Here is a 15,953-nt window from a genome sequence, read left to right on the forward strand (position 1 = left end):
AGCTGATGCATTTGTTTTATGACTGGACAGGAAATGGCCCCAGGTGCAGCAGATCAGGACTGGATGCTAGAGATGTGGAGATGGTCATGCTTGGCAGAGAGAGTGGCAGAGTCGAGGGCTGGCCACTCAGACAAGGACAATATATTGGACATCTGCCTGACAAATGTCCTGCGCCCACCGCCCCGCAGGACCAAGTCCAAACCCAGAGGGAAGGCCTGCTTTGCCTGATCCTTTGCCCCTCTTCCCATTTTTCTGCCCCAGGCCCCTGTGATCCCCTAAGCACACTACACCTTCCCAGCCTAGGCTCCTGTCTGGGCTGCTTCCTCCTGGGTCACATTCTTTCCTTTTCCACTATCAAACTCCCCTCATGCAGCAATTCTCAGATCAGGAGACACTGCCTCCAGGAAGTCCTCCCCATACCTAATGATGGATGTGGCTAATGATGGATGCCTCTGCACTGAAGTCTCATTGGAATCTCTGACCAGGCACACGGGCTCATCAGTACTTTTTCTCTTACTTTTCATCTTTATAGACCTGCGCTGTTGAAAATTGTAGCCATGAGATGTGTAGCTTTATAATTTTTAAAAAAATAAGAAAATGTAGGTTCTCAGTTGCAGTAGTCATATTCCAAGTACTCAACAGCCACATGCGCTTCGTGGTGACCATAATGACAGCACAGCTAGATAGAAGACAGTTCCATCTCTGTAGGAAGTCCATAGGAGGGTGTGCTTAGGACCGGGAGCAGCACAAGTGTATGGCTACAGTCCTGGTACTTGGCATCTACCAGGTGTGAGCAGGTTAATTAATTGTTATGGTCTTGTTAATTTCTTGAGTACCTATTAAATGTTACCTGCCACCCCTGAGAAAGGGAACCCATGAGTATCAGTCCTCCTGATTTCTCACAATCTACCGAGGGGCAGGCGAGGATCAAAACCAGAGGAAAAACACACAGAAAAGCATCACACAATTGAAATTTCAAACAAGAATGATGAAGGACACACTAGGGCACTACCGAGTCAAACCAGGTAAAGGAGGGCAGGGTGAGAGGAAATAAAGCCAGAAACGAAGGTGAAGGCCAGATTCTGATAGGCTTTGAATTCCATGCTAAGAAGCTGGAACTTAATGTGGTAGAAAATCAGTGATCCATTTAAGAATTTTAAGCAGGGAACATAACTGGATCCAATTTGTGCTTCTGAAGGGCCACTGCAGTGGCTCAGTGGGGGATGAACTGGAGGAAACTTATGACAGGCAAAGCAGCAAGCTGCCCCCACAGGTGAGGGGAGCAGGGTGAAGAGTGTCAGGGGGGGAGAAGGAGGAGCTAATCTTCAGTTGGGTGGACAAGTCCCGGTGACCGGATGGAAGCGAGGAGCAGGAGAAAAGGACGTCTCCAAGGAAGCCAGCTGGGGACCCCAATGAAGGTCTGCTGTGGGGTCGGGGGTTCTGCCCCCAGCCTCCCTTCAGGGACTGCATCGTGGAGATTAATTCACAGTCAAGTTACTTTCTGATGAAGGTTACTACAGATACATCAGCGTGACAGGTGGGGCGTGGGGAAGAAGCCTCGGCGTGTTTGAGTCGGAGCTGAATATTAGATTCTAGTCACTATTTGATTGATCTTTTAAGCAATTCTGGGATTCTGTCACTTAAAAACCAATAAATCTTTGAAGGCCTGGGGAAAGCAATGCAAAAGCAATAAATCTCCATTGTGGAGTCTTAGAAAAATAGGCCAAGCTGCCGAGGTGGTTTGGCTGGAGGGATGAGGGTACAGGAGCCCCACAAAGCGACATTCCCTCCTGGCCTCTCTGGACACACAGACTGAATCACACCTACAGGGCTTCAAAGGGGCAGCAAGGGGTGGAGTAGATGCCGGAACTGGGCTCAGCCAGAGCCTGAGCACAGCTTACCTGAGAGGATCTGGAGACAGAGGCTTAAGAAGAGTCTGAACCTGTTTGAGAATGGGCAGTTCCCCTCAGAGAGAGAGGTGCTGGGTCCACATGCCACAGGCTGGACCCACACAATCCAGAGCTGGAGGGCCCCTGAGATATTGTCTTGTCTATTCCTCAGTCCCTAACTGATGGAGGTTTACTCCATAGCATCCCCATGTGAAGGTGACCCAGTCATCACTGGATAATTCAGGCATGGGGAACTCAGAGCCTCCTGGGGCACAATAAACTCAGAGGGAGGAAGCTAGGTCCATGTTTTGGGTGCATGTAACAAATCCCATGACCTTGGGACTTCACCTCCCTCTGCTGAAGCAGATGGTATTTCCCAGTGAGCTTATGCTCTGGCTGCGTGACGACCAGATGATACAAAGGTAGGTAAGGAACTATCAACTAAAAAAGTAGGATCCCAGACATGCTTGACCCAATTCCTGGGTCACCTGCTGAGCAATCTGTGCCCTGCCACTATAATGTGCCTTGGTGACCTCATAGTGGTCCTGCTTCCCCCAGGACTCCACATTGACCCGAGGTTGTACTCAGTTTCTCTCTAATCAGCCAATCCTTCTCTCAATCAATACAGTCACTGTCCTTACTATCTTACTTTGCCAGTTTCATTATTTTGCCAACCTCCCTGCCCCACCCACATGAGCAATTCCTGGATGATAAGCCTCAAAAGGACCGGAGAGTCTCTTGTTTCCTGCTATTTCTCCATTGCCTCGCTAGTTTCTCAAGCATAGCAAGTGCTCAATAAATATTTGTCAAATGATCTAATATTCCATATTTCCCAAACCAGCATCCAGAATTCAAGATGGAAAAGGGTGGAAGTAGCTGAGATCTATTGACATTGCCACTGTCATTGCAGTTGTCCTGAAAGCATTGTTTGGGTGACATTGGTTATTCCCTTCCCCTTCTTGGCAAATGTCCAAGCAGCAGCCTGAAAATAATTCCAGACACTGAGTGTATATCCTCCATCAGTGATCCAGAGTCTGGGAAGAAAAGCAGCCAGACATTTCTAGACACCAAGCCTTGCCCCTCTGAGCAGTGACATTTGTTTAAATCTTTTTTCCAATGGAAATGTCACCCAAATATATCACACACAACTTTCTCCTAGGGAGGTGGTGTGGTCTGATGAAATGAGGGTTGGTGTAAGGTCAGCTGACTGAGTTTAAATTCTGCCTGTACCGCTTCCTTATTTCGGGGCCTGGGTCAACTCAATTAGCTTCTGTTTATCTCAGTTTCTATATATGCAAAATGGGGAGACTATTATTGTAATGCTGTGAGGGTACAGCGAGTTTATGTACAGTGACAGGCACACAGCAGGGACGAGCTCATTAAGTGGAAGCTAGCAGGCTTTTGACCTGAAGACATGGACCAAATGTCATATTTGGTGGCGGGGTGGGAGAGCAGGAACACGTGCTGAATGCCATGACTGTGAGGGGCTGGGGCATCAGACTGCCTTGTTTCTGGAATTCTTGTGTCTGTTTTATAGAGTTGTCCTACTTTTTGCTCCTTGTCAACTGTCATCTCTCACTGCTACTGGGGCATTTCCATTCTCACCTTCGAATCTACTGTCATCTTTGGCTGCTTAAGCTTATTAAACAGATATGCAAATTAAGATTATGTGGGCTCCGTGGGAACATGCGAGGGGTTTTCTCTTTATGGGAACTGAAAAGACTTCCCAAGAACATTGGTTTGGGCTGCTCAGAAGACCCGTGGCTGGTTGGTTGTGTGACCTTAATGTTTAGTTTCCTCAAACAAAGAGATGATATTGCTACTCACTGGTTATTTGAAGTCACATTCTTGGAACATAGTATTTGTCCATTAAAACATGGTGATAATTACTCTCATTTGATTCTGCTGGCTTCCATGAGTTACCCTTTCTGTTGCCCCTCAGCAGCCAGATGACTGTGAGCAGCTGGACTAAATCTACTCTGTAAAGGTGACCTTGCCAGAAGACCATTTCTAGACCTCCAACCCCACCAAATAAATATGCCCTAGGTGTGTTCCAGAAGTTTCTCCCTTGCTCTGTTCAGGTCACCGTCACCATGTTCCCTCTGAACCAGTCCTAATATCCCATGAGGCCCCTGGCTCAATGGCTTCTCTGCACCAGGCTTAGAGCTGCTCAACCTCCTTTCAGGAAGCCCTACTCCTGGCCAGTGTCGCCTGTGGCATTGCCAGAGGCCTGATTCAACTGGAGGCAGGACAGTGCAGAGAAGGAAAACTGCACATTCCAAGTGACGAACCCTCCTTACCTGACGGGGGCTCCCCGCGACTGAGCAGGCTTCAGCATTACCGTGATGGTCGTGTCGGTTTCATTCAGCGGGGTGTCTGTGTCATATTCAGGCATCGATGGAGCTGAGCACGGGACAAAGAGAGAAAGTGAGCTCAGCGCAGGCCCCAAACCCACTCACCACCTCCCCTGATGGCATCCTCCCCTGAAGACACTCAAGATGCCTAGGAGCAGCCTCCCTGCTGGTGCAAGGGGTTAAGATGCAGCACTTGAAGCTGTCCACAGCCACTACAGCACGAGTTCAATCCCTGACCAGGGAGAAACCCACATGGCGCAGCAGACCTCTCCTGACTTGCCTGCTGCTCCCCTCAGCAGTGCATTTCAGGAGAGCTGCCTGTTCTGCTCCCCACTCTGTCTCTGGTGAATCCTTTCACCCCCCACACCTCTGGCCTATACCCCAGCTTTTGTATGCATAAGTAAATATTAAAAAAAAAAAAGATGGCTAGGAAGAGGGGGCTTGGGGAAGGGGAGGTGAGCATCACATGACATTCTAGACTTCCAGCGAAGGAGACCCTGACTTCCCACCCACCCACGGGCTCTTTCTCTGTGCAGGAGAGCTGCAGCAAACGAGGCCAGAAACCCTCATGAATCAAAAAGTTCCATACCCACTGAATCAACAAAGAAAACATAGCTTTAAGTACTTAAAGCTGTGGATGCTGAGTCAACCGTGGCAAGCACATGTCAATGTCCAGTTAGAGCAGTGATGAACTAGGTCCTCTTTTGTTTTTCTTTTTTTCTTTTTTCATGAGACCCTCCCTTCTCTCATCCCCAGTGGACTGGGATAGCAGTGTGTCTTAATCTTATCACTGGGGAAGGTCACTAGAACCATTTGAGCCATTGAATACTGGGAGTTATTAAAATCCACATCCATTTTAATTCAATATTTCAATTCTGGAATTTAAGCCTAAAGTTATAATCCAAAGTAAAGAATCAAACTTTATTCTATAACATTGTTTATTGAAGCATTATCTTCTGAGAACATAGAAGCACCAAATATATCCAACCACAAGGGGATGTTTAATTAAATTACATCCAACCCCTTGACAGAACATTATAATGAAAGTAATATAATGAAAGCATGGGGAATGTTTACGGTATCAGGACAAATGAAAACATTAAGCTACAAATATCATCATGAGTATATATGCAAATATGTATGTATGCAGACCAGAATCACACAGGTTTCCAAAAATATATAAATTTTTAAAAGGGTTCTGAAATAATTCTGTCTTGATGTTGAAGTGGATTGTGGAGAGGGTTCTACTGGTGATAATAGGTAAAATTTTGGAATGACATGGTTCAGTAACATCCATTTGTTCATTCATCAGACACTTAATGAGACTGTGCTGTGCCTTGCACTGCCAAGAGGAATATTCACTAAAATAAATCACATTTTTAAAAATCAATTTGCATGAAAAAATTACACTACTTAATGCAACTGTCTCTGGTTTAGTTTAATTAAGGTATTTTTTACACTTTAGGAAATTCATGGGTTAGGCCTTCTTCAAGAGGCTACAAGAGTAATATCCCTGGGCCCACCTCACCCTAATTGCTCAGCACCACACCGTGACAACTGCCTTTGCCTTCTTCACTTCCAGGAAAAATAGGAATGGGAGGTAACAAAAATACCCTCTTCTTTTGCACTTTTTAGAGAGATACCTGAAATTTTGGTGGCAATCCTAGTGGTGACGGGGGGTCCAAAGCCCTTTGCTGTGCTGGCCTTGATGGTGAAGGAGTAGGTGGTCCCTGGGTACAGACCCACAAAGAGGTGGTGGGTTTCATTCCGGAGTTTGAACACTTTCCCCCTCTGGCTGGACAGATCGGCACTTGGGTCCAGGGAGCCAACAGCCTTGTAGTTGATCTGCAGAACAAGACAACAAAGTAGTAGTTACCTTACCCAGGGGGCTGGATGAAGCTCATTGGGGGACACATGGGGAGGCACATGACAGAGGGCATGTGAGCTCAACCAGCAAGTTCTGCTTCTGCTGTGTACCTTACACATGATCCCAACCTCCAGGATTCAACTGCTGATGCCCTGGGGCATCAGTGTGCAATAGAAGCACAATTTGAGCCATAGCCAGACTTTTCAAGTTTCTAGTAGTCACATTGAAAGAAATAAGTAAAATTAATTTTAATATCTTATTAAACCCCAAATATGTAAAATATTTTTTCAATGTATGCTCAACAACAAAAAAAAATGGATGAGAAGTTTCATATTATATTATTCATGTTAAGAGAAATCTCTTATGCATTTCACCCTTATAGCACATCTCTTCTCAAGTCAGTCACTATCCAAAAGTGTAACAACCCAGTGTGGCTAGTGACTACTATGCTGGCCAGTGTCTTTGTAGAGCAGCACCCAAGGGTACCATTTCAGTAAGAATTATTTAGGGGCCTCCCTGGTGGCATAAGGGGTTAAGCATCTGCACTATGAAGCTATCGGCAGCCACTGCAGCGCAAGTACGATCTCCGGCCAGGGAGCTACCCACATGGCACAGCAGACCTCTCCTGTCTTGCCCACTGCTCCCCTCAGCAGTGTATTTCAGTCTGCCTGTTCTGTTCCCCACTCTGCCTCTGGCGAATCCTCTCACTTCCCTGCACCTCTGGCTTACACTTCAGTTCTTATATGCATAAATAAATAAATCTTTAAAAAAGGAATTATTTAGAAGGCTGGTTATGAATGCAGCCCATGGCTCCCCTACTCCACATGAAGGGCATTTGTTGTCTGATGGCTCATGCATTAATTGCTAGTCTTTCCTCCAAATCTTGGGATAGCAGGACAGTTATTTTCATGGTAGAGAAACTAAGGTTCAACTGCAAGCAACTTGCATTAAATCAGTGCTTTTCAAACTATTTATAATGATGAGAAACAGGGTTGTGTTTCCCAACCCACTGCAGACCCAGCATAATCCAAAGATTGCATTGCATGGCTCATTATGTGAGCATGGCAATAACCAAGCTGGTCTATACTCTGCCACGAGACACACCCACCCATCAAGTCACTGTTGACATTTTGAAGGGTTCCCCCTCAATTTCTGCGTTCTTCCTCCTCTGGAAGTAACAAAACATTTGGCATCCTAGCACCAGCCCCCTACATCCTACTTTGAGTATTGCATTCCTAAATTACACAACTGTTAAAGCAGCAAGCGTAGGATTTTTTCCTTATCTAGTTTGTTGCATTAAAACTGTTTTATTAGAGGATAATATACATACACAAAACAATTCAATGAATTTTAAACTAATTGGAATCAGTCTTTAACCAGCACCCAATCAATTGCAGACCCAAGACTTGCTCTGCCAACCCCCTTCCAGTGTCTAACTACCTCCTTGTACTAAGGACAAGTTCTGTCCTGACTTCTAACAGCACAGACCAGTTTTTACCTGGTTTGAACTTGGTATAAATGGAATCATATAGAGTGTACTCTGTAGTGTCTGATTTCTTTCCTCAACATGATGTTTGTGAGATTAATGCTGGCAGTTGTAACTGTTCATTCCTATGGTTAGTCTGTCACTGACACAGGACAGAACCCAGGCCTGCCAGACTCTAACACTTATGCCCTTTAGTCTCATGGACCCCCTCACCTGGAGGCACACTTCACTAATTGAAGAATGCATTCATTCATTCACTTATTTGCTCCATCATGGATGTTCCCTGCTATCATATATATTAATATAGTAATGATCTGGGCAGACTGAGCTGCTAAGGGCATTGGCATTGTAATGACCCTGACTGATGGGAAGGGAGGGGCACCTGCAATAGAAGTAAGTTATCAACTACTGGTTTATGAAGACATTGATAAACAGAAGCCAAGGACAGATAAAACCTGGCTATGTGGAGAGGCACCACCTAAGAAAATTAACAGGTCATACAGATAAGATGCTGAAAAGTGGTATAAATATAGGCACCAAGTTGGGGCAATTTGGGATACTTCTGGACTCTGCCTGTGGTCCTGAAGTTCCTCCAGAGTTGGGTGAGAGCTGCTGGGGACTCTGGCCCTATGAAGTGGCATCGCTGCCTCCTCCTTGCAGGATTGATAACTGCAGCTCTCCAGACCCAGTCCCGCCATTCTGCATTAACCAGCACCCAATCAATTCCAGAGGGTGGTTTGGCCAACAGGTTGGTTACATTTGGCCAACAGGTTGGTTACCTCCCCCCTTTGATTGTGACACTTATATTATATGTCTATAGTATTGCAATGTGGATTCCCCCAATAAATTCATATTGTAGTTCTATACATCTGAGTTGAGTTGTAAGTGAAACCTCCCTGCTTCGAGGTGGTGAGTGTTCTAGAAATCCCAAACCTGGGAAGACACCCGCACATGCCAATATGCTAGGCCCTAGTGTGCTGCTGGGTGCCCCAAATGGAGGCCAGAGAGACCCTGCCCTCCAGGGCCTTGCAGAGCGAGGCAGTCCACTATCCAGGCAGCGTACGTCACTGTCTACCATCAGAAGGTCCCATACTTGAGAGGAAGGCCAAACCCAGGCAGAAAGGAGAGCACAGAGCTCTACTTTAAAAAAAAAATAATGCTGGGGCCTCCCCGGTTGAGTGCAGGGTTGAGCGCAGGGTTGCGAAGTTGCCTGCAGCCTCTGCAGCGCGGGTTCGATTCCCGGCTGCTCCCAGGCCACCGGAGGAGGGTCCCACATGGCGCGCAGACCTCTCCTGCCGCCCGCTGCTCCCCTCAGCAGTGTACTTCGGTCCTTCTGCCTGCTCTGCTCCCCGCTCTGGCTCTGGTGAATTCTCTCACCCTCCCAGCTTCTGACTGTGCCCAGTGCTTGTATAAATAAATAAATAAATAAATAAATCTTTAAAAAAAAATAATAATGCTATCTTCTGTTGTGGGCACCTAATGTTTTGGCGAAAGAGGTTACTTCTCTTCCCTGTATTAAATAGTAGCTGTGTCGGACTATGCCATGAGTCAAGGAGAGAGACCAAAGTTTGCCGGGAGCAGAGTGTCAGGAGAAACACGGTGGTGCATGACCTGGGCAGAGGCACCCACCAGGCCTGTCCCTGAAGGGGTCCTCTCTGGTCACTCTCACCACCAACCCCCCAGCCTTTCTCTGAGCCAAGTCCATAAACACCCACCTGTTTTTGCTTGAGGGCTCTTGTCATGGGTGCTCCAGGGAGTGCTGGGTGATTAATACTCCCAGTGGCTGGACTAGGGGGCTTGAGTTCTCGGGGGTCCTCTCACCTGATACCCCTGGGTAGTGCCAGCAAGGCACAGAGCAGGTTTTCTATGATCCAAGCAGATAAGAAAAGGAGATTCTTGGAGTCCTTGGGGGCTTTTTCCAGCTTTTATGGTCTTTCTGCGCCATTTGCCGTGAGGCAACCAGGCGCAGGGCAGGCAGGGAGGCCGGGGGGAGGAGGCTGGCAGGCCTTCCAACCCCCAGCGAATCTTCACTCTTTCTGGGCTCTCAGGCTTCTCTTGTGGCCTCTTCCCTGGTCTCTACTGCACCCCGCCACACGGTCCTCCACCGCCACGCTCTGCTCTCGGCTGCTTCTGAGACGCCGCCCTTATATAGGGTCGGTCTCTCGACTCAGGTGTGCCCAATCACGCATGCCCACACCACACTCCAGGGGCCGCCACCAAGCATGTGTGTAAGACCACAGGTGTCAGTTATTGATGCTAATGGCAGGAGGGCGGAAAAAAATCTGCTCACTTCCATTTACCCTACACCCCGCGACATCACAGTGAATTTCCCTGGCGGATTCAGTGTCCCTTGCCTCCAAAACTCCCCCATCCCTGGCACACTTCCTTTTTCTTCCCCAGACCTTAACTTGTTACAGGTGTTTGCTGAATTTCTCAATGATCTACTAGTGTCCGAAGCCTTGTCTCAAGGTCAGCATCTGAGAAACGTCAAATTTAGAACAAGTGCTCAGGGAGGCACCTGGGAGAACTGAACTAGCACCTGAGGACTAGATGGAGTCAGAGCAAAGTGGGCTCCAGGCAGAGAGAACTGTCTGGGAGAAGGCCTGGAGGCGGGAAAAGGCTTGCAAGAACTGAGGGTGAGCAAACGGAGACAGCCCAGATTTGGGTGCAGAAAGGAGAAATCTAGAGAGCTCTGCTGGTAACAACTAACCCTCGTCTACCAGTGAAGACAGGCTTCTGCATCCTTTTGAAATTCTGCTCCAGTGCCCCGGCCTAGGCTGGTGGCAACTACATTGATATACAGACACTGGGAGGTAAAACTCATACCTTATTTACTAGCCAATTCCTTCCCTGTGCTCCAAATTCAATCCAAAAGCGACTCAATTTCCACCGAGCTGTCAATATAATATACCGTGCTCCCCTGCTCTCCTAACCTTTCCTGGTATTACAGGATCCTCACTTACTTGTAATGAAACACTATGAATAAATCAATGTATGTTAATATAGCGTGTCTTCAATTTTTTATGAAGGGCTTCACCAGATCTAATTCCCACTGCTTTGTCAGAAACAGCCTTTGAAAAATTTAACTTGCAAGTTTCACGAAGTTAGTGGGGAACAGGACTGGGGAAGGAGAGACGGAAGGTGAGAAAAATAGAAGGGATGGAGCTGTGGTCATAAAATACATAATGCAAGGTGAATCTTCATTTGGAAGTGGGGGAAGAGGAAGATTTGCTAGCATAGCAGACAGAATAAAGAGTTAGTGGGGGGGCCTCCCCGGTGGCGCAGCGGTTGAGCGCTGGGTTGTGAAGCTTCCCGTAGGTTCCGCAGCGCCGGTTCGATCCCCAGCCGCCGGCGAGGGTCCTACATGGCACGCAGACCTCTCCTGCCACCTGCTGCTCCCCTCAGCAGTGTCCTCCTTCTGTCTGCCTGTTCTGCTCCCCGCTCTGGCTCTGGTGAATTCTCTCACCCTCCTGCACTTCTGACTGTAGCCAGTACTAGTATAAATAAATAAATAAATCTTTTTAATAAATAAACAATTAAAAAAAAAAAAGTTAGTGGGGGAAAGGGAGCCAGACTGCATGTCAGTTCCGATCTCCGGGCGCTGGGCTCTGGTGGCAACGAAGGGCTGGCGGCCACCACTGTCTTACCTGGTCACTGTCAGGGAGACCCTCCAGGCAGAAGCTAACCTGAGCAAGTCAGAATAAGAATCCAATCAAATTGGCTGTTGAACATGTCATGGGCTCTTGTCCTGTGGTTTTCAGCGGCTCACTACACCAACTGATCTCTCCTGCCCTTCCTCTGGCCTTCCAGGCCTTAGTTCAGTTCCAGAAAAAAGTCAGGCCACAGGGCCTTTGCACCAGCTTGGAATACTTGTTCTCCTTCCCCTGCCTTCCCTTTATTAGCCAACGACTCCTCATCCTCTGATCTCATTTAAAATGACATATTTCACCAGCACCTTCTCTGACTCCCACATTCTCTTGTTTTATGTTCCCAGAATCATATCTTTCTCCTTTGAGACAGGAATGTTACATTTAACCATGCAACTATTTCATTAATGAGTCCCTTTTCAACCAACTCAGGGGTAGGGAAAGTAAAGGAAAGCCAAATATAGGCCATCATCTGTTGTTGAAAATAAAACTTCACTGGAATAGTCCCACCATGTAGTTATGTCTGGTCTGTGGCTGCTTTCACACTAGAGCAGCAGGATGGAGCAGATGCAACAGACATCTATGGCCCACACCACAGAGGGTAAAATATTTACTCTCTGGTCCTTCGTAGACAAAGTTTGCTGACACTGCTACTACACTAGACTCCAAGCCCCAAGAGGACCAGGGCAGTATCCGGACTCTGCCCACCCCTTGCATGTATAAGTGAATGACCATGCTAGCTGTGTGGCTTGAACAATTGCTTAACTTCTCTGAGTCTTGGGTTCTTCAGGATAAAATAATTCTAATTTCACTTCCTGTTTTTATATTTTATGTTGCAGAGTGAGCCTCAGTTTCTTTACTCCTGGAAAGCAGCTCCTTTGCTCAGGAAGGAGGCTCCAGGGTTTATGAGTGACGTCAGTCTCTGCATCAGGTGTGGTGGCCCGGTGGTCATAGTGCGAAGACCAGTCATCCCTCTCACTGGGCTGAAGAGGCGGGCGAAAGTGAAGCAGAAGGAAATAGGCAATGGTTTCCCTCAAAAAGCTCCAACAGGAAGGTCCTGTTTGTTTCTTGAACATGCTTAAATTGAGTCATGTTGTGCTCCAGGCGCTGAGCTAGTTATGAAGTAAGACTACAAAGGTTCCATGTTCAGACAGAGAAACCGATAAGAATCTGGACCAGAGGATGCTCTATGGTTTCTGGGAGTGAAGGGAAGGTCTGTGATGATGAAAGGATGAAGGGAGAAGCCAGGACTCAGTGCAAGCAGTCAGAAGACAAAGTCAAGAAAAACCACCATTTTCGAACATACTCTGCCAGGCACTGTGCAGAGGGGTCTCCCAGAAAAATCATTCCATTTAATCCTCAGAAAAGAGTGTATGGCTATTCCCATTCCTTAGCAAAGAAATGTGACTCAAGGGGCCTCCCTGGTGGCACAAGGGGTTAAGTCACAGCACTATGAAGCTATCGGCAGCCACTATGGCACAAGTTCGATCCCCGGCTAGGGAGGTGACCCACGTGGCGCAGCAGACCTCTCCTGTATCACCCGCTGCTCCCCTTAGCAGTGTATTTCAGCCAGTCTGCCTGTTCTGCTCCTCACTCTGTCTCTGGTGAATCCTCTTACCCCATGCACCTCCGGCCTATACCCCAGCTCTTATATGCATAAATAAATAAATTAAAAAACAAGATGACTCAAATGCAAGTGTGAGCCGGGGTGAAGGCAACTGTGTGTCTGGGGGGAAGCACCAGGAGGACACGTGGTGACACCAGTTCATGGTGTGTCTTGTTGCCACTTCACCACGAGCTCATCTCTGCTGGTGAGTGACTGTGAGAGCCACAAGGTGGCAGAGAACTTCGATGAGTTAAAATGCTCATCCCCAAACAGAGGACCCCACATCGAGGAAACTTGTAACAGCATCAGAGCTCAGCGGGGATAGTATACACTGTGACAAGACCTGCTCACCTACTGCTCAGTGCTGCAGAACATTCTCCCTATTAGCACCAGCCTCTCTTGCTACTATATTTGTGTCTTTGCCCTAAATTTGGGGGATATGGGGGTTCACACCCCATCTGCTCCTGGCTTTCTTGAAATGGTTTTCAGTCCATTCTCTTGAGATCTTAATGTAGTGGTTTGAATAAGGCTGCAGGAAAATACAATAGCATGTTCAGTTCATTGAATAAAAGGGTTAAATTCATTTTTTTAAAGATTTATTTATTTTTATACAAGAACCAGGGTACAGGCCAGAGGCACGGGAGGGTGAGAGGATTCACCAGAGACAGAGCAGGGAACAGAACAGGCAGACTGACAAAATACACTGCTGAGGGGAGCAGTGGGCGAGACAGGAGAGGTCTGCTTCGTCATGTGGGATTCTCACTGGGTGGCCGGGATCGAACCTGTGCTGCAGGGGCTGCGGACAGCTTCACAGTGTGGCACTCAACCACCTGCGCCACCAGGGAGGCCCAAATTCATTTTTTTCTTTTAAATTCAAAACACTGGTTAAAATAATTTTGCTCTTTTGCACCCACTATTAAAGTGTTCACAGGCCTGATCTTTGCTTCTTGGTGACTGCCAAGGCAAAAGCAGAAAAAAAGCCAGCTCCAGGTAACTTGCTCTTGACTCTGTTTTCCTGACAATTTAAAAGTAAAATTCTACAAGATCCTTCTGAAGAGCCGTGCAGAGGTACTGAGGGCTGGAAGGCACAGGGCTGTGGTATCCCAGATGAGAGCTGAGCACTGTCATAGAACAGAGAACAGCAACCGTGGCCGACACATGTACTGCTGTTGCCAGTGTTGGTGTCACTGTTGAGCTAGTGAAGATAGTGCAGAGATTTGCACTTGTGTATCCAGACAGATCCTGTTCCTGTTTCTATTGAGATGGCGCCTTTATCTCCATCAACAAGTGCTCACTGAGAACCCACTAGGTTCAAATTAGATAAAAGCATCTCTCTAGGTAGATGCTGTACCCCCCTAACCCCAGCCCCCACGACTGCAGTGAGCTGAGGGTGCCTTTATGAGAAAATAAAAAGATACACCTTTTTAAATGCCTATTCATATTCCTTCTGGCAGAAACGACCCAGTGATTAGTGGGCTAGAGATCTCACCCTCTTGATGGTGGCGTCTTTGTTCAGTGCACAAGCTATGCAACAGTTCACGACATTCCTGTTTTGAGGTCAGGTCATAGAAGTGTTTATAGGAATACTCAAGTGCTTAGGTTTTATATTGAAGGTAAAATAGTCACTAGGGGGAGGGGAGAGAGGGAAGAGGAGGTAGCAAGAGAGAGAGCATGGTACCATGCATCTATTTAAGAACAGAGTTACTAATATTGTAGTCTTTAGACAAGAAAGCATCGATTTCCTTCTGAGGTTGTTAGAGATGCAGCTTTGTGGGACCATCTCAGACCTACTGATCAAAATACCTGGGGTGGCTGGAGTCCAGGAGTCTGTGTTTTGACAAGTTTCAATGTGATCCGCATATACATTGAGTTGGCAGAAGTACAATTATTACATCAAAGAAAGGATGATTCAAATGACTGGTGTGAAAGGGGTCCCTTGGAGGGTCTGGGGCTCATCAAGATGACAGATGACAAAGCAGGCCTGGTTCAGATCTGTAGCTGAGATGATGAACAGAGATGGGTGAATCTGAGAGTGACTGGGTTCTGGCTGGTGAAAGTTGAGGTCCCTGAAAAAGTAGGACTATGATGGATCCACCACGAGGTATTAGGTTTGAAGAGGGGTAAACTCTCAGAGGCTAGAAATAATTAGGTGAATATCTGGGGCTGTCCACCAGCCTGGTCCTTCTGATGCTGTTGATAATCAGGAGTGGGAAGAGTCAGGAAAAGACTGTTTGGATTTTAGTTTTGCAGAACCTATGCTGAAAACCAAAGCTACCGCTGACCTAGAGCTGAGTGGCTAGGATCTATTTTGTAACCTCACCAGCCAAGATGCTCTGCTCACCATCTGCTGACACAGCAACCCCTGGGCAGGGTCGGCTAGGCTTTGCCAGTCCCCAAAGCCCAACTCCAGGGTCAACGGTACAGCCCATGGGCTGGTTTGCTGGGCTGGGACTGCCTGGGCTGCACTTCTTACCTAGCCCTGCCAGACAGGGCACAATGCCTGCAGTTATGGAGCCCGATGGTCCTACTGCTGCCCTGCAGGGAGCCTGTTCTATTGTGGATGGTCGCCCATCACCACGAATCAGAAAGGCACTATAGAAGGGAGGACATCTTGCTTGCCCAACATGGCTTTTGCTGATTTCCAATCAATACCTTGTTCTCTGACTTCAGGTAGCTCTGGGAATCAAACACTTGGAGAAGGTAAGCTCAGAATCCAGCTGGCCTAGAGTCATTCATATTCACCATTCTGCAACCAAAACTGCAAGGTTGGCCAGTAGGTGATAATGATGAGAACAAACATTTATTGAGTGTTCACCATGACACCCCACCCTCTCCCCTGAGTTACCACCCTGCCCCTCAGCTCCCAGGAGCATAGCAGGAGCTCCCAGGAGTGTGCACCTGCCTGTCTATACAACCTCCCTCTACCAGCATCGCAGCCCCTTCCACTTCCCTGGATCCCTTCGAGGGCTCCTCTCCTCCCCTCCTGCCCCACAAGGGAGGGATGACGTCACAGTTTCACTCTTTGAAAATGCTCTGAATGTTAAAGATGCAGTCAGATTCCCGTAACAGGGCCACCATCAGCTCTGATGGCTCTCAGCTCTTTC

General features: G+C 47.5%; 1 protein-coding gene across 2 annotated transcripts in view; it reads right to left on the bottom strand.

The window, feature by feature from the left end:
- Positions 1-15,953, bottom strand: part of PTPRT (protein tyrosine phosphatase receptor type T) — a 917,718-nt gene that overhangs the window by 207,421 nt on the left and 694,344 nt on the right. For both annotated transcript variants that reach the window (XM_054697687.1, XM_054697683.1), the window contains exons 10-11: positions 5,887-6,088; positions 4,190-4,292 (exon numbers count right to left, since the gene is read on the bottom strand). In XM_054697687.1, the coding sequence (XP_054553662.1) occupies positions 4,190-4,292; positions 5,887-6,088 (305 nt within the window). The remainder of the gene's footprint in view (positions 1-4,189; positions 4,293-5,886; positions 6,089-15,953) is intronic.

Source organism: Talpa occidentalis, unplaced genomic scaffold (genome assembly GCF_014898055.3).
Source record: "Talpa occidentalis isolate TD23 unplaced genomic scaffold, MPIMG_talOcc4v2.1 talOcc4.10, whole genome shotgun sequence".
NCBI classification, from domain to species: Eukaryota; Metazoa; Chordata; class Mammalia; order Eulipotyphla; family Talpidae; genus Talpa; species Talpa occidentalis.